This window comes from Mastigoproctus giganteus, chromosome 13 (assembly GCF_048544385.1).
Source record: "Mastigoproctus giganteus isolate SK-2022 chromosome 13, ASM4854438v1, whole genome shotgun sequence".
Taxonomy (NCBI): domain Eukaryota; kingdom Metazoa; phylum Arthropoda; class Arachnida; order Uropygi; family Thelyphonidae; genus Mastigoproctus; species Mastigoproctus giganteus.
In genome coordinates, this window is record NC_143587.1 from 12,482,867 (window position 1) to 12,507,725 (window position 24,859).

General features: G+C 37.1%; 1 protein-coding gene across 1 annotated transcript in view; it reads right to left on the reverse strand.

The window, feature by feature from the left end:
• Positions 1-2,329: 2,329 nt before the first annotated feature.
• Positions 2,330-24,859, reverse strand: part of LOC150075770 (prolow-density lipoprotein receptor-related protein 1-like) — a 308,354-nt gene continuing 285,824 nt past the window's right edge. Inside the window, exons 26-28 of the mRNA XM_090387878.1 lie at positions 18,498-18,579; positions 12,174-12,312; positions 2,330-2,467 (exon numbers count right to left, since the gene is read on the reverse strand). Coding sequence (XP_090244004.1) covers positions 2,330-2,467; positions 12,174-12,312; positions 18,498-18,579 — 359 coding nt within the window. The remainder of the gene's footprint in view (positions 2,468-12,173; positions 12,313-18,497; positions 18,580-24,859) is intronic.

Below are 24,859 nucleotides of genomic sequence, written 5' to 3' on the forward strand. Positions count from 1 at the left end.
TGTAGAGGTAGGCAGGTATAAAATTTGTTTCTCTGCATAACATTAAAGTTATGCAGAGAATGAAGTTTTCAGTAATTCACAAATATTTCAAAAATTCATGTGGCCCGCTTCTCTATAAGTTTGGGGATCCCTGGTCAATACACATGATGACTGAACGTCATGATATACACATGATGCTCAGTTTGTGGAAGCCAGATAAGCAAGACATGAATGGTATTGTTTTTATTTTGTGGCAGCAAACCGAGCTATTTGAAAGTTTGTGAGAAAGTCTTTTTTAGACACATTGAGATAAAATTCATAATTAACACAGGGGAGAAACATTTTTATTTTTATCACAATTTAAAACATATATGCTGCTACTTTAGTGCTTTAAAAGAAACAATACTATTTTTAATTGTACACTTAAACTGCCATTATAAATATATTTAACATAAAAAAAAAATTTATAGAACTAGCATTGTTCTATAAATAAATTCTTTTGCCAAATTTCTCTCATATGAAGTTCTAGACAATTTAAAGCTGAAAACAACAATGAAAATTAATAATGAAAAAGGAGAGATAAACTGGGAAATAAAATTTGTACTTTAATTAAAAAATCTCACTTATAGTAAGCCACGTCTTTATTATTAGAAATAATAACAGGCTAACAATAATCTGGATGGAAACATCTTGAAAACTTATGATCTCAAATTTTCAATAAATTACTACTTTTAAGAAATTAGAGAAATTTCTTCAATTTTTACATTCAGTAAGTTATCAAATTGCTCATCTCGTAATATAATAGTCTTTTTTGAATATTTCAAATTACACCTAGTTTGATTTCACTACATAAGCCAGAATATAGGATAATACCAAAAATAGCTTTGATATCAGACTCACTGGCATGTCAAAATTTCTTGAACTTACATGTAATAAAATTTTACAATGGCAACACAGAGAGGAAAAGGAAAATGTAAACTCTGTATAAAATAAATTACATCTACAAGAAACCATAGTACCTCCCCTGAGAAGTTTTCAACACTAATTTCAACAGTGGTTATCTTGGAAGCACATAAAATCACTATTCCTTCTTAGAATGAGTGTCTGTGCACCGAAGACATCCAATTAAATGACTACAAACAAAAATTCTCAGAAATATTCTGGAAATAGCACAGACTAGTATCTGTTTCTTGAAAAAGTCACTATTCCTTCTGGGAATGAGTGTTTGAGAAACAAATACTGTCTTTATATATCATCAAATAAAATGGACATTTGACAACAACAATTTTTAATTCTTGTGTGTTGTGTAACCACAAGAGAGACAGGAGGGGGGAAAATGTTAAGTAAACAAAGCTCTGAAGTTGAACGATGAGCTTTATGGGAAATACCAAAATTTACCCAAATATTTTTTTCCTGTCATCATAAACAAATGGCAGAAACAAAAATAAAGTGGCACTTGTAAGGTTACACAGAAGATTGTAAATTATTAATGAACTGATCACTTTTAAAATAGTGGAATGAACAAAAGAAAACATTTTCCTCACAAAAAATCCACTATTCTTTCTTAGAATGAGTGCTTGTTGGGAAAATGCTTTCTACAAGTGATGATGTCCAAAAATTTGACTATTAGTTCCTCTGAATCGTATAAAATTCCTTCTTTCATTTGTTCCTATACCACACAAATACCAATGCATGAATGTATACATAAACATACACACATTTTGACCAACCCTGCTTTTAGTAAAGCAGAGATAGATAATTCAAATACTACTAACAGTTTTTATCTACATCTTTATCTGAGATACATTTTTCTGTATTAAAATGTAATTTACAAATAATTTATTTATAAATTTACAAATAATTAAAGAATTAATTAAAAATACAAATAACTCTGCTCTATATAAAGCACATGTAGATTGCTACATTCAATTCAGAATCTATGTGATACTACAGAGTAGTACAGAATTTTTCTCCTTGTATGGATATCTTTATCTACACCTTCAAGGAACTTATGTAAAGAATTGCTACTTGCAATACACACACTTTCTCTCATCTCTATTTACTATTCTTAAATCACAACAAAAATAGAATTTTACATCTTCATTCTATGGTAAAGAAACTATGTACAAAAGTAAATGCAGTGCTATAAATAAACAGCTTTGTTTTTGTTAACTAGGAATACTTAGTATTTCTAGAGTTACAAGTTCTACAATGCAGGTTCAGCTTTAAATTTGCTAAGTGTTAAAAGAAATATAGACTATCCTTTGCCAATCTGGCAAGAGAGTTTATCCATTCATCACAGACTAAAAATGAAAAAAAAAAAAAAAAAAAAAACTATCACAGAAGTAGGTCAGACTGATGTATCAGATGATAATTTCATGTGGTGATCAAGCAGATTAATTCTGTAAGCATCCAAAGGTTCCTGTTCATTATTCTTCAGGGCTAGATCTTCGTAATTCTGTTGATCAAACAGTGGATTAGCAAAACCCTATGGAGATTATATAACATTATTAACTAAATTTATTAAACAATCTATACTACAAAAATACAAGGTGCAAGCACAAAGTTCCCAGACTGAGATAATAAAATTAATTTAGACTTACATTAAATATATATTTGTGTTGTCCCCTCCAGAATTTATACATCGATCCTGCCACTTCTCCCACTGTTTGAAGCATCTCTGGAATTCCTGTTTCATAATCCAATGCTTTGAGATTCTGCTTGAAATCGCCACATTGTCTTTGAAACTGTCCTTTTAATTGAATTTTCATTTTGGGATACAGGAAGCCAGGTCAGGAGAACAGAGTGGGTGTGAGACCAACACCATTTGTTCTTGTTTAAAAACTGCTAAACCAACAAAGCCATGTGGACTGGTGTACTGTTGTGATGCAGCAGCCAATCCAAAGTGTGCTATCTGTCTGGGAGTTTTTTCCTAACATCCTCCCTCAAACACCTTAGGACCTCAAAGTAGAACTAGTGGTTTACAGTTTGGCCTGGCAGAAAGAACTCTCAGTGAGCAATTCCTTCATTGTTGAAGAAAAATCAGCATGCCTTTGATGTTTGATCTGACCTGCACTGCCTTTTTTGGACATTGAGATGGGCTCTTCCACAGGGAGGACTGCTGCTTTCCTGAGTCATAACCAAAAACCCAACTTTCATGACATTGGAAAGAAAGTTTGTCTTATCTAGCCTCTGCTTGCAGGTCCCTGCACATACAGAAAGCCAATTCTGTTTCTGTTCATCACTCAGCAAACGGGGCACAAATTCTGTAGCAATCCACTTCATTTTAAAATTTTCAATTAAAATGCATTGACATATACAAGAGCCTAGAATATCACAAATATTGATAATTGTATGGCTTCTAACCTCATTGATGATTTGACACACTTTTTCAACAATCTGACTTGATGAAGGATGACCTGAGCACTTATAATCTTCACCAAAAGTTTGGCCACCTTTGAAATGTGAATACCATTGAAGAGTGTGTTCTACTTATAGCATCATCACTAAATGCTTGTTTAAGCATTTTGTGAGTCTTCAAAGCTGCTTTCCAAGTTTACGACAAAATTTGATAAAATTCATCATTATTTAGTGTCTGCCATCTTAAAAACTGAAGACACATCAATAGAAACACATTTAAACATTAATTGCACAAAAGCACATTATAAGTGGTATGAAACCCCCTTGCACTAATTCACAGTGAATTAGTTCAGCAGTATCTAACAGGATACTGCTATACATGCAGTATTCTGTTAGATACTGCATGTATTGGCACTACACGCAGCCAGTCTGGAAACTTTTGGTTTGTACCTCATATATTCAAGTATAAAGAACTAAACTCAAAAGTTAAACTGTTAGTCAAAAAAAGTAGTATATGGAGACAATTTGTCAGAAAAAATTAAATTATCTCGCCAGGTAAACAAGATTTACATGGTGAGTGTAGGTTACTGCAAAAGGATCATTTTAACATAGCTATCTACCAAAGTAGTTGAATTAATTAATTAAATTGGCATCGTTTTGGTTATATCTCATTGTGACTGCCTTCACAATGAGTTGCCATGGAATGGTTGTTTATTTTCTTTTGCTATTTTTTTGGGCAAGAAATAGCAAAAGAAAATAAACAACCTGTGGTCCTAAAATCTAAATGACATTGTGGAGGAAAAGATTTACACAGTTTGCTATTTGCATCAAATATAACAAATTCTGGAATTTGGATTTGATTACCATGCAGAAGTTCAGTAGCAAAGCTATTGTAAGAACTCACAAACCACAGTATGCTCAATGCAGGTGATGGTAGATGGCTCTGCCTCTTTTAAATTCTTTACTAATGCAGGTGTTCCCCAAAGTTTTCTCTCACACTCTTTTTTCCCCTTATAAATTAATGACCTTCTTCCACTGACTGGAAATGCAAGTGCATAGTTTTGCTGATGATAGCACATTGCACTCTAATACTAAGTAAAAAGCAACTGGTGGGAGGGGTTAGGCCTGTCAATCACTGCTGCTCGCAATGCCTGACCAGAAGGGGTACCAGATTGCAAAGACTTACCCCGATGGTTCTCTTCAGCTAAAGATAAAGCTGACTTACTAGCACATCCTACTTTTCATGCTACATTCTTGTTAAACTACCTCCTACTGTTCTGAGTACACTCCACTCAATGCCAACCTGGTCTTTCACCTAACAAGAATTTTAAACAATCTTGATGCCAAGAATGCTCCAGTTTCTGTTGCTATTTCTCCACTTGTTCTCAAAATGTATGCTTCTAAGCTTTGTTCTGTTTGGTGTTACCTTTCTTTCTTATTCATACTTGATGGAAATATTTGGTCTTTTTCCTGGAAATTTGGTCATATCTAATCAGTTTCATTAAAGGTTACTAAATACCCTCTATCCTCTCTCTCTCGACATAAGCACATCACAAATATTGCTTCCTCTGCATCTAAAAAACTCAGTTTTATTTTTTGCTCTTGGCATTACTTTTCTTCTAAAATGACTACACACTGCACAAATCTCAAATCCACTTAGACTGTTTCCAAAATAATGGAAAAATCCATCAACCACCAAATCTTATACTATTTTGAAATCTTAAATCCGATCAGTGATTGCTAATATGGATTCCAGTGCTGATCATGTGTTTGCTAATGTTACTCTTTTGATTGTAGAAATTTGAAACATTTGGTGTGAAATTCAAGCAGTAGCTCTTGACCCTTCTAAGGCTTTTGATTTGATGTGTCTTCTAAACAAGCACCCATCTTAGATTGCTGACCATTTTTTGAAAATGAATATCCAATTTTATCTCTAACCACTCACAGCAGGTGATGCTAGACAGATTTTTGGCTTCTAAATTCTCCACTAATTCTGGTGTTCCCCAAGGTTCGATTCTTACTCTCACATGTTAATGGCTTTCTTTCACTGAACAATAATCCTATCCGCAGCTTTGCTAATGATAGTTCTCTGCATTTCAATTCACCAGCTTGAAAAATTGTCTTGAACAAAGGGCTTTATTTTCTCAAATATCTACAAACAATTCCTTAAATGCTGATCTCTAGATAATATTTTAAAGGGACAAAAAAAAAAAAAAAAAAAAGGTAAACTGCAGTCATTATCACTGCAGGATGGAAGCCTCCTCAATGATGTATGTTGAGGGAAATGTACCGTGCTAGTCCAGTGCTGGTTGGCAGATTGACTGTATTTAGCAGTCAGGGGCTTGAACTCCACTCTACTCAGAGCATATGCTACTGTACTCCCACCCCCGACCACCGTGCTATGGAGGTATCCCAAAACTCAGTCCTGTCTTATATATTGGAAAAAGAGTCTACCATTCTAATGTTTATCTTTGATGACACCAAGATTTCTAAAGAAGGTCACATATGTTCTATTGGGGATTGCTCTGACTTCTAATCTCTCTCTCTCTCTCTCTCTTTCTCTCTCTCTCTCTCTCTCTCTCTCTCTCTCTCTCTCGCAGCATAAGCACATCACAAATATTGCTTCCTCTGCATCTAAAAAAACTCAGTTTTATTTTTTTGCTCTTGGCATTACTTTTCTTCTAAAATAACTACACCCACTGCACAAATCTCAAATCCACCCTACCATGGAGTATTCTTCCAATATCTGGGGTGGAGTATGACCACTTCCCTCAAGCTTCTAGGCTCCATTCAAGGAAGGGCAGTCGGGCTAATTAATGACAATCTTTCACAGTCTCTCCACCTAGTATCATGGACATTCAGTTCCTGTGGCGTGCTTCTTCTATAGATACTTCTACGGGCATTGTTCTGAATTGGCATCTTTAATTTCCCCACTCTCTTCCAAATCAGTCTAAATATGTACTGTGACCAGTAAATATCCATTTACTGTCTAACACATCAAACTCACAGAACCAACTTTCCTTCTTTACTTATCCTTTCAACTTTTTTCCAGGAACAACTTTCCTACATATGTATTTCCTAGTATGAACCAGAGCTATAATGCTCAATACATGTATTTCCGGAAAATTACAATCTACAGGAATTCAAGTCGAATGTCAACCAGCTATCTTCAAACTTCTCAACTTTCAACCTGTTCACAGTTCTAAGTACTACACTGAAAAAACAGAATTCATGAAATACCTGGTTCCTGGGCAACATGATGCTGCCACCCCTATAGGTGCACTGCATTCATGTAGGCGGTAATTTGATGTCAGTATGGATAAATGTCGTGAGTTAACCGACTTTGAAAGAGGGATGAGAGTGGGTGCCCAACACATGCATCACTCTATTGCAGATGTGCTATAGAAATTGCACTATCCTCATTCGACAGTATCAAGAGTTTATTGGGAATACGCCATTTCCGGGATAGCATCTCATTGTGGACAGTGCTATGGGCAGAGAAAGGTGGCAGAAGAAAGCGGCCATCAGTGTTGTCTCGCATTGTTTCAGCCAACCAGACAGCGACAGTGGCACAAATCACCGCCAATTTCAACGAGGGAGGTGCCAGAAACATCTCCAGTAAGACCACCAGGCGATTATTAGCCACAATTGGTTATGGTAGCTGCCAACCCACCAGAGTCCCATTGCTAATACCACAACACAGGACTCTATGCCTCAACTAGGCAAACGAACATCTGCACTGGACTTGGATGATTGCAGACGGCTTTCCCGGTCTGATGAATCCTGTTTTCAGTTATTTCGAGCAGAAGGGAGGGTGCGTATCTGGTGGAAACTGCAGAAGCTATGCATCTGTCATGCCAACAAGGAACTGTTCAGGCAGGTGGATGGTCTGTGATGGTCTGGGGGGTGTGTTCAACTGGCACACGTTGGGACCTCTGGTAAGTCTAGATGCATCTCTGAACGGTCCAGGTTACGTGTCCATCCTTGCAGACCATTTGCATCCCTTCACGGTCATCATGCGACCACAGGGCAATGGACTCTTCCAGCAGGACAATTCGCCTCCCCACGGAGGCATGGTGACTAGAACATAGTTCAAAGAGCATTCTGCAGATTTTGCCACCATGGAATGGCCTCCCCGTTCACTGGACATGAACCCTGGGGAGTATCTTTGGGATGCTGTGGAAAGGTTCATTTGAGCTTTGATCCTCCACCCAAGAATGCGACAGAATTATGGATAGCCGTGCAACAAGCATGGATGGCAATCCCTGTGGAAAGCTTTCTTGAACTGGACTCAATGCCTCATCATGTGTGACTGCGCTTATCTGGACGAAAGGTGAGCCTACCCGTTACTAGGTAGGTATCCCATGATTTCTGTCCACTCAGTGTATATTATAATTACTTTTAGATTAATTATGAATAACAAAAGAATCCTCTCATGTGGGACACAGAATACATCACAGTTCTATTTTATGCTGGTGACATAAAATATAAATTGTACAAATTAAAAGCAAGGAAATACACTGAGGTCTTAACATGTGGAGCAGTCGTTTTTTGGATGTTGTTTGGAGAATGCTGCTAAATGCTGCATTGCTATCCATCATGCTGAATGCTTTCATGTGATTAGCTGGAGGGTACAATTTTCATTATAAGATGTCGCTTCCAGTAAATTCGCAATGAGAAAGAATGAATTCCATGTGAATTGTCTGAAAGCTTTTGATGTCTGCTTAAATTTTATGTGTATGTTGTGGATTTTAATTCAATTTATATTCAATCAACATTTCATTTTTTTCCCCCTTTTGTAGTTTGGTTGACACAGAAGAGAACTGGGCGCCTCCGTAGCCAGGTGGGAAGGAGCAGAAGTGTGTAGCACATGCTTCTTGATTAAACCGGGGTTCGAGCCAGTCACCACCAAATACGGAGGATATGGAAAGGTCAAGGGAATGACCACCGCATATTCCCGGAGCAATATGGCCTTAGTTTCTAATGCTCCTAAAAACCAAATAACAAACAAACAATAACAACAGAAGAGAACTGTGATGTACTAATTATTGCCGACTGTACTAAGATCTTTCCTTAAAGTTTACATAGTTCTAATGACCAAAATAAGGTCAATATCAGTGGGTATTCTTTTTATATTTATTAACCTTCTGCACAGCTAAATTCGAAAGAATTAAATTATATTTTCATTATCTTAACTATTTAAAAAATCATTTTAATATCTGCAATAGATATGGAAGATGATTACACATGAACAAAAACTGATATGCAGCCAAATTCCTATACCAATTTTTATATCAATCAATTGTATTTAAGACTTTTTAAAATTTTTCAATAACAAATATACAAAAATGAGGAAATATACCAGTTCTGACAATTATTTATGGCATTTATTACATAAAATGAAGGACAATTTTTTATATGATATGAAAATACCTACCATATTACTTACTATCCATTGAATGCAGCAAAAAATGCAGTAAAAAAAAAATTAATATACTGAAGAGTAGTAAAAATTTAATTACATGAATTACACTTAAATTTTTGCTGGTATTAATGCCAATCACAATAATGGGGGATGAGGGGTATTAACTCATGTATCTAACTGATTCTAATCTCTTTCCCTCTCTCATATCTTTCAGTTTCTTTGATCATTTCAATGTTTTTATATGAAGATCTGGTTTTCAGATATCTTACGAAAAAAGAGGCCCACGAATACACAAGCTGGCCATCACTGACCAGCCTTAAGACAGTTTCCCATTACACACACTTTTTTTTTTTTTTTTTCTTTTAATTATGAGTTTAGGATGTTAGGAGTATTAATTCAAGTAAAATAAAATTACTACATACAAGCTCCACATTAATGGAATGTACTATAACTGTAATAGTAAAACAAAACTATTACAGGTGGCTGTCAAATAAAACTTTAGTTGTAAAATTCCAAATAAATTCTGAACATTTTGGGCCCCATTGTGGAGCCTTTCCGCACACAAATAAAATGTCTGAAGAATAGCATCACTCATGATACAAAAGACAGATTGAAAGATATGAAATGTACCTTCAGTTTTCTGAATGCAATTTCCACAAATACAGATAGATTGAAAATCAGTCTTCATAAAACCAATAAATTCTGACCAAGTTTTGAATATTCAGTTTCAGTGTGATCTGAGTGCAAAAACAGATCATGAAAATTGTGACCAGAGTCCCCTGCACTTGTGCTGGCAAAAAATTGGATTTAAAACACTTTCAAAATTAATGGATATCCTCCAAGGAATGTTTCCAGAAGTATTATTTAAGAAATCATTCAGAGGTTATTCTCCACTAGCCATGTAAAGAAGTCAGTTATACTAATGTCTTGATGGGTAGTCTCACAAATAGATTGCCAGAAAATTTAATATGATTACACAATTTTCAGGTTTTACAAACTATTCATCCTTCAACAAGCCAAAGATCACCTTTCAGGAATGATTTAGTACCTTGTCTACCAGCATGTGAATTGTCAATTTGATTCTATTAGGCAGTCCTCCCAAAGGTTATAAGATAAAATTCTGGGAGCATTAAAAAAACATTTTTTTTCTTTCCTAAACACTCCTGTCATGGCAACATCCAGGAACACAAACTTTAAACAACCAGACTGCTTTACACAGATTATGCCAACCAGTGACAGAGATTCAGAGAGGCATTTTCCATTTGAAGTTTACCCAATAATTTTAGCGGTTTAAGGCCTGTGCATTAATAAAACCTGAGGCAACAGTTTCAAAAACTGTTTTTCTGAAAAACATACAAGGTCATCTCTAGCAAAGTCAATTTTTATCCATCTAGTAGTTAATCAAACAGCTGTTAGTATTCCATTGTGCCTACTTTTTATGATCTGTATAGGGATGTAGCAGTTTGCCAATGACTGAATGGGGTACCCCACATTATCATTGTGATGTCAGGGCTTATCTCGATAATCATTTCATAGACTGGTGGATAGGTTGACAAGGAATTGTAGAGTACCCTACATTCACCTGATTTAAGGGAATAGCTGACAGATGTAGTGCATGACAGAAAACCAGCCACATTTCAATGATTAAGGATGAAATTAGGTACATGTGACACTCTCCAGGCAGTTACATTAAAGAGTTTGTCACTCAGTTGTTTACTACTGTGGACAAAAAGTTTAGAAACACTGCTTTTTCAGAGATCTGACTGAAGTTTATAATACTCAGGGGAGGGGGGGAGAGAGAGAGAGAGAGAGAGAGAGAGAGAGAGAGAGAGAGAGAGAGAGAGAGAGAGAGAGAGAGAGAGAGAGAGAGAGAGAGAAAATGTTAAAATGGATGAAGGTAAAATTTTTATGGTAATAAGTGATACTAGTACCGGGTCACGGAGCATAAATTCAAACTAAGGAGAAAGCCTTTCCTTTAGTCAGCAAGCTGTTAATCATTGGGAATAACTGAGAGCAACGGCTTTGAAAAATTCAAAGGCCTGCTGGAAAGAATATCCCCCTTCCTACACCTTTTTTGTTTTAGTGCAGCAAAAGCCTCTAATACTAATCTAGTACTGATATTAAAAAAAAACCCAAAAAAGTCCTATAAATATATGACTATAAACAATATTTTGAAATAAATACATAAAAATTAATTTCACAATAACTGTCTGAAGTGGCATCACTAAACTCAGATGCAAAACCACAATATCTTCATGCAATTATAAAAGTGTTATTTTCTAGATCATATGATTAGCATACCTTTTGTCAATTATAGTTGATTTAGCTATGCTGAGTACCCACAGGCACTGTTCTTCTGAACTGGCATCTTTATGTATCTCCATTAATTCTCTATTGCTATCTTTTTATTTATTACAATAATTATTATTTCCTAGTCAACGTCCATTCACTGTCCCAACTCCAAGCTCGCAGAAATTAAAATTTCCTCATTTATCCTTTCTACTTCTGTTCTTTCTGTTCTTTAGAACAACCTTCGTTCACATTTATTCACTGCCAAAAAATTACAATCTATAGAAATTTATGTCAATTGTCAACAAGTGTTGACTCTTCTCAACTTTCAATGCAGACACAGTACTAAAGTCCTATAGGCTCTAACAGCATTCTAATATACATCTCACATACAGCCAAGCTGCTTGTGGAAATATTTCTGAAGCAATGTGCTACCAGCAAAACTTACCAGCTAGCAAGCACCTCACAAGCTGATGCAAACTACAGAATCACACTTGTCCTGTCACTTACAAAAAGTGTAAGTACCAAATCCAGCAGTGACAACAGTTTTGTTAGTAGCTCATGTGATTGTGGCCATTATCCCTTTTTGTAAGCTGGTTATTCTTCACATGTGAAGCCACTTTTTTTCCAAGACAATCAATAATTCATATAACATACTGTAATGGACAGAGTAAAATTCTCATGCTTTAATGGTGAGAACTCATTAAAACATATTTTCTATCAAAGTCTGGTGCAATACTTGCCACACTAGACTTTGATGGGACTTCATTTTATTCCACCATGATTGAAAGGCAACTTTCTGGAACACATTTTACTACAATTTTTGCAAGATTTGCCACTTGCAAGTAGAGGTGTTTGGCAAGGCAGCTCAGTTGCTTGATCACCACAGTCACTGGATATGAATCTGCTAGATTATTTTCTGTGGGTTATTTAAAAAGTTTGGTGTAAGCAACAGATATTCCAGACCTCAGTAACCTCCAGTAACAAGTTAGTGGTGCCTACAAAACAACAAGGACCACTGCATGTGAATGTGTCTGATGGTCATTACTGTGGCAAGCTGACACGCATCCAAATTTAGAGTCACCACTTTGAACAACTGTAACAAATTATAGAACTTTACCTCTTCACGAGTGCCTGTACATAAAAATTCTTCCTGAGTCCTAGTGGGCAGGTGATTTATATAACCAGGTGATGATTCTCTTTTCATGAAAATTTGACTACCACGTGAAATATACTGCCATTTCATAAACCAAGGATATCTATTTAAATGAAATAAAACTGAATTCTCAAAATTATTATTTGAAGAGCACAATTTACAATGAAATTCTAAAGAATATTACTATTAGTTAAATTCCCTCCCACCATCCCTAGGAAAATAATATGAAAATAAATGAAAATACGAAATTAAATTTTTTTACAATATTAAAAAAGTTTTGTTAATATATCATAATTTCTAATTTTAATAAAGTTGGTGAGGTCACAATTTGTATCTTTTTTTTTAATGCCACATTATAACCCCATCTTAAAAAGAATTTTTTGTTCTGATCTTCAGGTTGTACTACAACATTAAAGGGTAACTGACCCTGACCTTCCAAAGAAAACTTTTCAAACTCTATGTCAATATTGAATAATTTATTTTTCATATGAGAGTTGTTTGAAAAGTAAGGTAAAGATTTTTAAAATATATTTAATCACAGAACAATGAAATGACATATATAAAAGCATGTTAGTTTACTACTCAACACAGTTGAGTGTATTACTCATCACATTCAGGCATCTGCCCCACTGTACCATGAATGTAGACATGCCATATAGTAAATTCAGGAACATTTCCATTTAACTATGTTTCGGCATGTTAACTTCCTTGTCATCACTGAATCAATGCCTGCTTGAAAACCAAAACAGAATAAAGTCAAAAGGCACAGGTATCTCCCATCTATAATGCTATAACCACTATCACATGTGGATGACAGAGTGGTTCACTCATGCCTCACCACCTGTGACAACTCCATCCCAAAACTAGTCACCCTTTTCACTTCAGTGTTGAGGTACTAGAGAGAGTACCATGCATGTGTTTTTGTAAAAATTAGATCAGTTTTTTTTGGAACTCACTGAACGTACAACTTCCAAAATTGAAGTCTGTTGTGGAGAATATCATGTAAAGTTTGTGTAGACAAGTTCATCCCAGCAATGGACTGGATCTTTATTTGCTTGTTACCAAGAATGATTGCTCAATATATGCAATGTTGTGGTTTGGTGGTTGTTAACTGGCTGATTTATCCTCAAGGTTTATTCAGTTTTGTTTTGAACCGATTGCACCAAAACAGACTTATTTCTTGGCTACAACTATTGAACTATGCATAACTCTCAGATGAATTTCTGTTGCATGCAGAAATCAGATAGATAGCTGTACATATATCTACATTTGTTCATGTTTTAAGTAGGGCAGCTATTTCAGTTTAGTCATCTAATGTCAACAATTATGTAAAAGTGTATGCCTTTATTCATGTGATGTTTCACTATTGGGAAAAGCATGGGTTTCTCCCCAAAATTATGTTACTTTTCAAACACTGGTATACATGATGATTCTGAAAGGTCTGACCAAAGTTGGAGTAAGTTCTACTCAGCAGTGATGAAATATGTTCATATGAACACATGTCCAGAAATGCTTCCTTGCCAAGTTACAACCACATTGCTACTCCTAGTGGTGATACCAATAGCAGTGCTATTCAGCAGATTTTTATTTCATCTCATTACAGATTCTCGTAGGTAACTGCACATTATTAAAATAGTGAAATGGCATATATGCATTTAATGCACGGCCATGCATAAAGTAATGGTAGAGAGACCAGGAGTGTCTATAACGAAACATTTCCAGAACAATGGCATACCAACAGGAAAACATCGGAGGCCAATGACTGTCACCTTATAAGAACCAATTCTGAAATAGACAGATTTTCTTGGAATCAGCACAAGGCAAGTGGCAGAAGTTAAGGTTCTTGTTTATGCCATTCCACTATTTTAATAATGTGCAGTTACCTATGATCACCAGGTCAGAGGAGTTTACAATAAATCATGAATACAACTGTTGATTGTATTTAGCAGTCATGGGCTTAAATCATGGTCCATTCAAAGGGCATGTGCTACTGCACTCTCACTCCTGACCACTCGACAACTGGCAACAGTCTGGCTCAATGGGCAACACCTACATCCTTATTTGCAACGAGTGTATGCCCTCTCACTAAATGACTTTTGAATTAGTTTCCGTCCACCAGTGGTTTATGCAGCAATGTGTTGATCCCCATTTTTTTCATGGTTCTCTTTAAAGATAATATGCCGTTTACTAGGAATAGTGTTGTGAATCTTTGTAATCAACACCTACAGGCAGAGGAAAATCCTCATGGGATTGATCAAGCTCGCCATCAGCAGCAGTTTGTTATCAATATTTGGGTCAGAATCATTGGTAACTATTTGCCTGGATCTTATGTACTGGTACAATAAAACTTAGCAGCATTATTTACAGATTTTAATGTTACTGCTTGTGAGTTGCTTAACACCTGGCCACTAAGTAAGGTAAAGAAGGGTGATGATGAGGGCTTTGTGCTCTCTGATTTGACCTCCCTCCATGGAATTTTACATATGCAGGTATCTAAAAGTTTTAGGCTATTCAATTTTGGTTAGCACTGAAATCTTCATGAGTGCATTGCGGCTGATTGTCACACACTCAGTCCAGAATACTCGTATAATTCTGAGCATGTTTAACAGTAAACACCACACTGCTCCTCAAGGAGGCCATTTTGAACTCCTGCTGTGGTATAGAAGCTTCTGAGTGCCTGTTTTCATGATCACCCATCAAGAACAGCAACATTGTTCTAACTCAGCAAGGAAGTATTTCTGGGTTTATTCATATGAACTTTTTTATATTTTTTAGTAAGTAGAACAAAATTCCTTACTTTTGACAGATGTTTCAGAACTTCCCTATATATTAAAATGTTTCTGCTGATGAAAACATAAGCAAAAACTAAGTTTTCTTTTTATATTCTCAACTTATGAGGATATCCTGCAAGATATTCCTATGTAATAACATAGGAGTGGTTCAAATCTGAGTAAATGAGATTTTTTGAAAATAAAATAAAAATTTTTCCCTTAGATTTTGCCATTCTTTACTAAAATAACGTTAGAGAAAAATGGAAAAATTTAGGAGAAATTTAACTGAAGTTGTAAAAGGAAGGTAGAGAAAATGTCACGATGGAAAATTCAGAACACCATGGCGAACACAAGAGGCTAAGAGGCAGACAGAGAAAAACAATATTATAAAAAATTTTTGGTCTCAGGAGGTAGAAAAATGGTGTTTAAGATTTAAAATTAAAAATCTCAAAACAGGAGACAATTCCACTAATAATGTAATTGAATATTATAAGGGCAAAGTTTTTTTTTTTTTTTTTTGGTAGTTGTTGGCGCATCGGCTTCTGTGGCCATATTGCACCTCCCAAGGTTTTTGCAGTACTTTGATCCAAGCCCGAGGCGGGAATCGAACCCGCGACCTTTGGGTTGCCGGGCAGGTACTTTACCCACTCGGCTAGCCCGGTCGGCGTTAAGGGCAAAGTAAAAACAGAAAAGAAGGATATTATTTAATTTAATATTTAATTAATTTTAAATATTTATCATAACAGAAATTTGGAATAAATACTTTTTACAATTTGCTAAATTTTCTAAAGCAGCTGAAGAAGAGGAAAAGAATGAAATATGAGAATTGTCATATTTTGTCTCTGTTATTGAGGTAGAAAAGGTCATGGGAAAACATTTATGGAAAGGCAGCAGGCATAGATGAAATTAAAACTGAAATGCTTAAAGCATTTCTTCCCCATCTCTTCCATCATGCAGTACGAGTGATGACTGCTGAGGTTATGATGGACATCATGGCAATATCCAATATTCCTTACATTTGAGTGTACATCTCTAAAGCAGCATTTGCAGGCTAGCCACTAGATAGGCCACCAGATAGAACTCATTGGTAACTCTCTGGGAGGCAACAGGTCAGCTAGTGCATAATCTTACTGCCTCTACTCTGCCAGATAATGATTGGGGAAGTCCGAATAGTGAGTGTGAAGAGCATTGTTAAGGCCTTGCTATGCATGGAGTTCAGTGTATTCTAGCTGTGTGTGTGTATGCAATATCTAAAATTTCATTAATTCATTACAATATGTCTATACCCCCACCTTTTCTTTACTATTGAATGCATCATGAACAATCAAAGTAATAGAATACATATATCTGCAAAACGATCTAAACCTTCCATACATTTCCTTCTTCATTTCAAAAATATACATGGTATCAATTCTGATCTCCATTATATTCATTTTCACTTATAGCTCCACTTACTTTTATTGATAGAATCCCAATTATCGGTGGCCTCAACCACTGCCCATCAGCTGTCTTAATTATACCATGTATGATTTATTTTGCTTCAAAGGTGGTACTTATTAGAATTAGCAGAGACATATGATGCAAGAAAGCAAGCTTATACAGCATTAGCAAAAAACAAACAAAAAAACATTCCCATTTCACCCATCCATTTGCTCCAAAAGTCTGTCCAGTTCTTCCTTGAATTTATATAAGATATCAATTTTCGCAACAACAGGCGGAAGTTTGTTCCAGCAATTAACTACCTGCTGGTTAAAGGCAATTTGCACACAGGTATTCTATAACTGTCTTTGCTCGATTTGAGTTTACATCCCCTCAGGTGAGTAATCTGAGCAAGAGTAGGAATCCCATCAGCATTGAGCCTGCTCAAACCATTCAATTCCTAATACACCTCAATCAGATCACCTCACAGGTGCCTTGTCTTAAGACACTGCAATTTGATTAAATTAACCTTTCTTGGTAAGAGCACCCCTTTCTTTTCCTCACCAGTCTTGTGGTCCTTCTCTGTACTTGCTCTAGCAACTCTACATTCTTCCTAAAATGAGGCCTCCAGACCTGTATGCAGTACTCAAAGGTGTGGCCTGACCACTGCCTTACACAAGTTGATAATCTACTCATTACACCTGTATATCATTGACAACACCCCATGACCAGCTCTGGCAGTCTGTCTGCACTGATAAGAAAACTTAATATCTGACTGCACAATTACCCCCCAGGTCTTTTTCATTCTCCACTACCCTGAGTGTAGTACCACACATTTGGTACATTTCTCTGGGGGGGGGGGGTTACTGCTACTCATATGCAGTACTTTGCATTTGTCAGTGTTAAATTTCAGTTGCCACTTATCCCGTCTGCCCAACATTTCTAAATCCTGTTGCAGTAGCATACTGTTATTAACAACCCTGCCAATGTTTTGTATCATCTTCAAACTTGGACATTACACCTGATATACTTTCACCAATATCATTGATGAATATACAGAACAACAATGGGCCCAACAATGAACCCTGGGAGACTCCACTAATAACATTAGTCCATGAAGAGCAGTGTCCATTGATTACCACTCTCTCTTCTCCCACTCAACCATCCTTTTATCCATTGTAGCAACTTTCCCTTAATACCATACTGCTCCAATTTGTACAGTAGTCTTCCAGGTGCAACAGTATCAAAAACTTTTGATACTGTTGTACAGCCACTCCAAGATTAAAGTAAGGGTTGCATTCTGTGGAACACTGAACACTCAAACTTTACTTTAATCTGGAATTTCCCCATGCTTGTGCTGCACTCACAACTGCTCGCTGAATTGATTGAATCAAAAAAGAAATGTTCGACGAACTTGTGAAGAGAATTATTTATTGTATTTATTCAATTTTTTTTATCTCATGCACAGGAAATATTACAAAAGCGTGCAATTTAAAAAATTTCAAAAAAAGAGAGGAGACAGGCATAACGTCAGCAAGTTTTACCTCTCGAGCATCATTGCCAGAATCGACGTCTTCAGCTGATAAGTATGCCGTTGGAGAGGATGAGGGCTGTGGAGATTTAGAAGGGGTCAGCCGCTCAACCTTACGAAAGAACATTAATGGATGACTGGACAGTGGCTTTTTTTCTTTTCATCATAGATTTCTTTGTAGCAAGCAAGCATATCATTCACCCCTCTGTTAACTTTTAAGAATCGTTCGCTGTCAGGATCCATCTTCTCAAACCTCACCATTGTCGATGCAATTTCATGAAATGCCACTGCCGTCTTTCTCTCTCTGGTAATGAAGCATCTCGGTTCCTCATTTGGTTCATCTTGAGCTTCATCAGCATTTCTTCTTTCACTACCACTGCCTGCAAGTCAATAAGTTGTTCATTAGATAATTCCTTCTCTTCTTCCTCTAACTCTTCCACGTCTTTGGCAACAATCTCCAACTGAAGTAGCTCTGCAACCTTTACAGACTTCCACTGAAGAGGCAGAAAATTTTAAAAAAATGTCTACTAATATTAGATTAAAAAGGAAAAAGTAACTGTAACTCACCTTCTGTGAAATGAAATGCATGCTACAAAAATGGTGAATATTAAGACCAATGTAAGAACCACAGCGAGAATGAACGTATAACCTGCAAGGTGTATATCGGAAATAAATATTTTTAAATCAATTTTGTTAACAAAATTTAAACCTAGAGCACACAGAAAAATTCTTTTACAAATATTAATAAATAAATAAATAAATAAATCTTGTTTACAAAATTAAAGGAACAAACACATTTCCCCATGACAGTCACAACAATATATTTTTGGTTTACCTTATTTAACTAGAGCTGAATATAGGACACATGAAAGTTTGAGTGTAATGCTATATGAGCAATGAATATTTAATTATAAACAACTAAGTATTTTATAAGAAAGATATGTACACTCAGCGATCTGCCTATCTCAATTAAAAAATAAAAGGCAAAATCAAAAGGCCATTATACGATATGCACAGTTTAACATCTTGTGAAGGGCCAGCACTTTCACCAGATACTGTTCTCCAAAAAGTAATACACACCTTTTCAAACTAAACACAAGGTAAAATTTGTTAGTTTCCAGAGTAAAGCTGTGGCAATAGCCCATCTCTTAAATCATTCCCTATGATGATATCTTTTGAAGTTATGATGGGCATGTGGAAGAACCAATCTTCTTTACATTTTGAGGATACAGCTCTAAAATGTTGTTTGCAGGATGGCTGCTAGAATGTCAACAAGACTGAACCCATTGGTAACTCTCTAGGAAGCATCCAGATCAGCTAGTGTATAATCTTCCTGCCTCTATTCTGCCAGATAGTGACTGGAGGGAATCCGAGCAGTGTGCATGCAGGTCATTGTCAAGGCCATGTTATGTCATGGAACCGGGTATATTCTTCCGGCGTGTGTATGATATGCAAACATTTCATTACTTCACACCTTTCCTACTTTTCTTACTACAGAAAACATCAAGAATAGTCAAAATAATAGAACAAACTTATCTGTGGAAAGATTGAAACCTCCAAAAAAATTTCCCTATTCATTTCACATATATACGTGGTCTCAGTTCCACTCTCAACAATGTCCGCTTCCACTTATTCTGTCAAACCCCACATCACATGCCACTACTACTACTTTTTTATGACAGAATCCCAATTATCAGTTGATTTCACTACTACTCATCTCAGTTGGCCTAATTACTCACTGTACAATTCCTTTCACTTCAAAGATGGCACTTGTGCATATGTCCACTCTGATATTACTTGTCAGATACATAGCAATTGGGAATTGCTCTTTTCAACTTTCTCTGGCTTAAAATCTCTCTACACCATTCTGCAAAATTCAACTGTTGCATCTATCATTCTGCCAAATTCACACGTTACCTCCATCATTCTCCCAACTGCACTAAACATTTGGACCTCTGACTCCTTTTTTTTTTTAAACTAGACTTTCTCCAGTCCAACTTTCCTAACAGGTAATTTTCCTTGGTGAAATGGTCCCAAATCCAACTGGCATTTGTTTTCTAATCACACAAACCTGCTGAGGCTTCTGCAATTACTAATAACCTCACACAGATTGTTCATTTATCAACCAGAAAATCATAACCACACAGATAACATTCTAACTTTTTGTCACAAACAACCCTTCTAAGTACACGGTCGAGGTGACTGGTCCTCTAGGCACCACAGATCATAACTTGGTGACGGTCTCTTCTCAAATGGAGCCTTTCTCTTGTGGCATTCTCAACTCTAAATATTGTTTGGCATTACAAGAATGCGAAATGGGATGATCTGCAAGATTTCTTTTCTTTTCCTCGGTTGATATCTTAAAATCAGTCCTTGAGGTTGTTGCAGACGTGCCAGACAAGCTGTCCTTGCTACTGTCTAAAATACAGATGGAACTGATATTCGAGTGACACTCGAGTCAAGTGGACCCAATTTCGGCAAAGTCCGGTTAGTCTGTGACAGCCAAATCCTCTGCTTGCACCTTCATGATGGTGGGACTGTTAGTAATCCTGGGTATAACCTCCATGCACAAGTATATGGTAGGTGACCACCCAGGTGTGAACCAACGTAAGCAGGGGTCGAGGTGTGGCACCCAAACCACATGGAGGAACGCCGCCCCTCTATGTTACCAGGCAGTACTAAGTGGTAGATGACTCTCATCAACCGGTGAAATACCACCACTTTGCTTATTGGAGGCTTGAAGTGGTGGAACCCATGTTTAGTCTCTAGAGCTAAGTTCCGGTCAACCCTTCCCTATCTCTTCCATCATGCAGTATGATTGATGACTTTTGAGGTTATGATCAACGTCGTGGCGAGATCCAATATTCCTTACATTTCGAGGGTACAGCTCTAAAACGGTGTTTGCAGGCTGGCCGCTAGTTAGTACACTGGACCGAACCTATTGGTAACTCTCTAGGAGGCTTCCGGATCAGCTAGTGTATAATCTTGCTACCTCTACTCTGCCAGATAGTGACTGGAGGGAGTCCGAGTAGTGTGTATGCGGGGAGCATTGTCGAGGCCATGTTATGTCAAGGATCTGGGTATATTCTTACCACGTGTACGCCATATCCAAAAATTTCATTACTTCGTACAGCATGTCCCACCCACTTTTTCTTACTATTGAATACACCAAGAATTGTCAAACTAATAGAACAAGCTTATCTGCGAAAAGATCTAAACCTCCTAAGCACTTCCTAATTCATTTCACAAATATACGTGGTCTCAATTCCAATCTCAACAATGTCCATTTCCACTTGCAGTCTGCCAAACCCCATGTACTTTTTCTGACAGAATCTCAATTATCGGTTGATTCAACTACTGCTCAACTCAGATTCCCATATTATTCGCTGTATGATTCCTTTCACCTCAAAGGTGGTATTTGTGCATATGTCCGTTCTGATATTCCCTGTCAGAGACTTGGCAATTTGGAATCTCCTCTCTTTGATCTTCTCTGGCTTAAAATCTCTCTACCTCATTGTGTCAAATTCATCTGTTGTCTCTACCGTTCTCCCAACTCCACTAATCACTTGGAGCTCTTTGACTTCCTCTCTTTGCAACTTGACTTTCTCCAGTCCAACTTTCCTAACAGTGAGGTAATTTTCCTTGGTGATTTTAATGTTCACAACTCCAGCTGGCTTCCGTTTTCTAGTCACACCGACCCAGCAGGTCGAGATGCTGAGGCTTCTGCAATTACTAATGACCTAGCACAGATTGTTCATTTAGCTACAAGAATACCGGGCAATCCTAATCATAGATCCAATACGCTTGATCTTTTTCTCACAAACAACCCTTCTAAGTACACGGTCGAAGTGAGAGGTCCTTTAGGCACTTCAGATCACAACTTGGTGATTGCCTCTTCTCCAATGGAACCTTTATCTCATGGCTATTCCCAACCTTGTGTTGTTTGGCATTACAAGAATGCAAAATGGGATGACATGCGAGACTTCTTTTCCTTGGTTGGATTACTGTTTCAAAACTTCTGATGTCAACGTTTGCTCAGATCGTGTCAGTGAAATTATTCTTGCAGGAATGGAATCCTTTATACCACACTCCACTTTAAAATCTCGTCCTTTATCTAAACCTTTGTTTTCCAATTAATGTGCTAAGGCTGTTCAAGAGAAGAATGTTGCATATCATAATTGGCTTGTTTCTAATTCTTCAGTTTCATTTTCTGCCTACACCAAAGCTCGCAACAATTGTAAAGCAGTTATTAATCAGTCCAAACTAGAGTTTGAACAGGCTAAGAGTAGAAAACTTGCTTCTTGTCCTAATGGTAGCCGAGCATTCTGGTCTCTTGCCAAAGCTATTGGCCGCAACTTTTGCCAATCTCTGCTCCCACCTCTGTCCAAACAGATAGTTCTGTTGTCACTTCAGCCAAAGATAAAGCTGACCTGCTAGCATCCCATTTTTCTTCCAGCTCATGTATTAATGATCTTGGTAAAACACCTCCCACCATTCCCAACACCCTCCATTCAATGCCTCCTGTGGTCTTCCGTCAAAAGGATATCAGAAGGATTTTGATGAATCTTGATGCTAAGAAAGCTCCAGGTCCTGATGGTATTTCTCCACTTGTTCTCAAAACCTGCACTCCTGAATTCACTCCTGTTCTTTGCCGCTTTTTTTACTTTCTTATTCCAAAAGTGTTTTTCCTTCTGCTTGGAAATTTGTTCATATCCAGCCAGTTCCTAAAAAGGGTGACAAATCCCTCCCATCCAATTATTGTCCTATTGCAATTACTTCTACTCTTTCTAAAGTAATGGAGAAATCAATTAACTGCCAACTCTTAAACTACCTAGAAACCTTCCACCTGATCGACGATCGCCAGTATGGATTCCGTCAGTGTCGATCCACTGGTGATATTCTGGCTTATGTTACCCATTTATGTACTAATTCAGTGGAAAGGTTCGGTGAAACACAAGTAGTTGCTCTTGACATCTCAAAGGCTTTTGATCGTGTTTGGCATAAAGGTCTTCTAAACAAGCTTCCACCTTATGGTTTGCCAACTGTTTTTAGTAATTGGTTATCCAGTTTTCTCTCTGATCGCAGATGGCTCTCTGTCTTCTAACTTCTCCACTAATGCCGGTGTCCCCCAAGGTTCAGTTCTTTCCCCCACTCTTTTCCTCTTGTATATCAATGACCTTCTTCCATTGACTGGAAATCCTATCCATAGTTTTGCCGATGATAGCAAATTGCATTCAACTTTCCATTTTGAGGAACCTTGTCCAGCTCAATCAGCTTCAAGTTCTCGAAAATCTGCTGCCGATTCCTTAAATGCCGATCTTCAGGTAATTCTACAGTGGGGCAAAGACAACTTAGTTGATTTCAACCCTTCTAAAACTCAATCTTGTCTTATATCTCGCAAAAAGGATTCTTCTGCTCCTATGCTTATCTTTAGTGACACTCCGATTTCTAGGCAAAATGATATATCTCTTTTGGGGATTACCCTGACTTCTAATCTCTCTTGGCACGAGCACATTACAAATATTGCTTCCTCTGCATCTAAAAAACTTGGTTTTCTCTTTCGCTCTCGGCTTTACTTTTCTTCCAAACAGCTGCTCACTCTGTATAAATCGCAAAAAATCCGCCTTGCCATGGAATATTGTTCCCACATCTCGAATGGTGTCCTTAAAACCTCCCTCAGGCTTCTTGATTCCATTCAGAAGAGGGCAGTTAGGTTAATTAATGACGCATCTCTAACAGATCTGATGATACATCTTTAACTTCACTCGCTGTCTCATAGATGTACTTTTTCTGCTGCACACCTTTTCTACAGATACTTCCATGGACACTGTTCTTCTGAATTGGCTTCTATAATTCCCGCTCGCTCTTTCAAAACAGTCTGAACATGTGCTGCCAACATCCATTTACTGTCCAACTTCAAACGTACAGAACCAACTTTTCATCTTCCCCATTTATTCATTCAACTGCCGTTTTCTGAAACAACTTTCCTTCATACATATTTCCTGAATTACAGTCTACAGAAGTTCAAGTCAACAAATATCAACAACTTAATATTAACCTAACGTTTGCTCAGACTGTTTCAGTGAAATTATTCTTGTAGGGATGGAATCCTTTATTCCACACTCAGCCTTAAAATATCATCCTTTATCTGAATGTTGGTTTCCAATAAATGTGCTAAGGCTGTTCAAGAGAAGGATGTTGCATTTTGCAATTGGCTTGTATCCAAATTGTCAGGTTTATTTTCTGCCTGCACCAAAGCTCGCAACAATTGTAAAGCAGTTATTAATCAGTATACAAACTAGATTTTGAACAGGTTAAGTGTAGAAAACTTGCTCCTTGTCCAAATGATAGTTGAGCATTCTGGTCTCCTACCAAAGCCAATGACTGCAATTTTTACCCATATCTACTCCTATCTCTGTTTTTTTTTTTTTTTTTTTTTTTTTTTGTGAGTTGTTGGCGCATCAGCTTCTGTGACCATAATGCACCTCCCGAAGGTTTTTGCATTTCACTGTGATCCAAGCCCAAGGCACGATTTGAACCTGCGACCTTTGGGTTGCCAGGCAGGCACTTTACCCACCTGGCTAGCCTGGTCGGCCCTATCTATGTTAAAACCCAATGGTTTCACTGCCACCTCAGTTAAAGATAATGCTGACCTGCTATAATCCTACTTTTCTTCTAACCATTGTATTGATGATTTTGGCAAACCACCTCCTAGCACACACAGAACACTCCATTAAATCCCTCCTGTGGACATCCCACAAAAGGATGTGAGGAGAATTTTGAACTACCTTGATGACAAGAAAGTGCCAAATCTTGATGGTACACTTCTGAAAACAGTGCTCTTGAAATTACTCCTGTTATGTGTTGCCTTTTTATACCTTTTTATTCCAATGGCATTTTTCCTTCTTGGAAATTAGCTAGTATCCAAG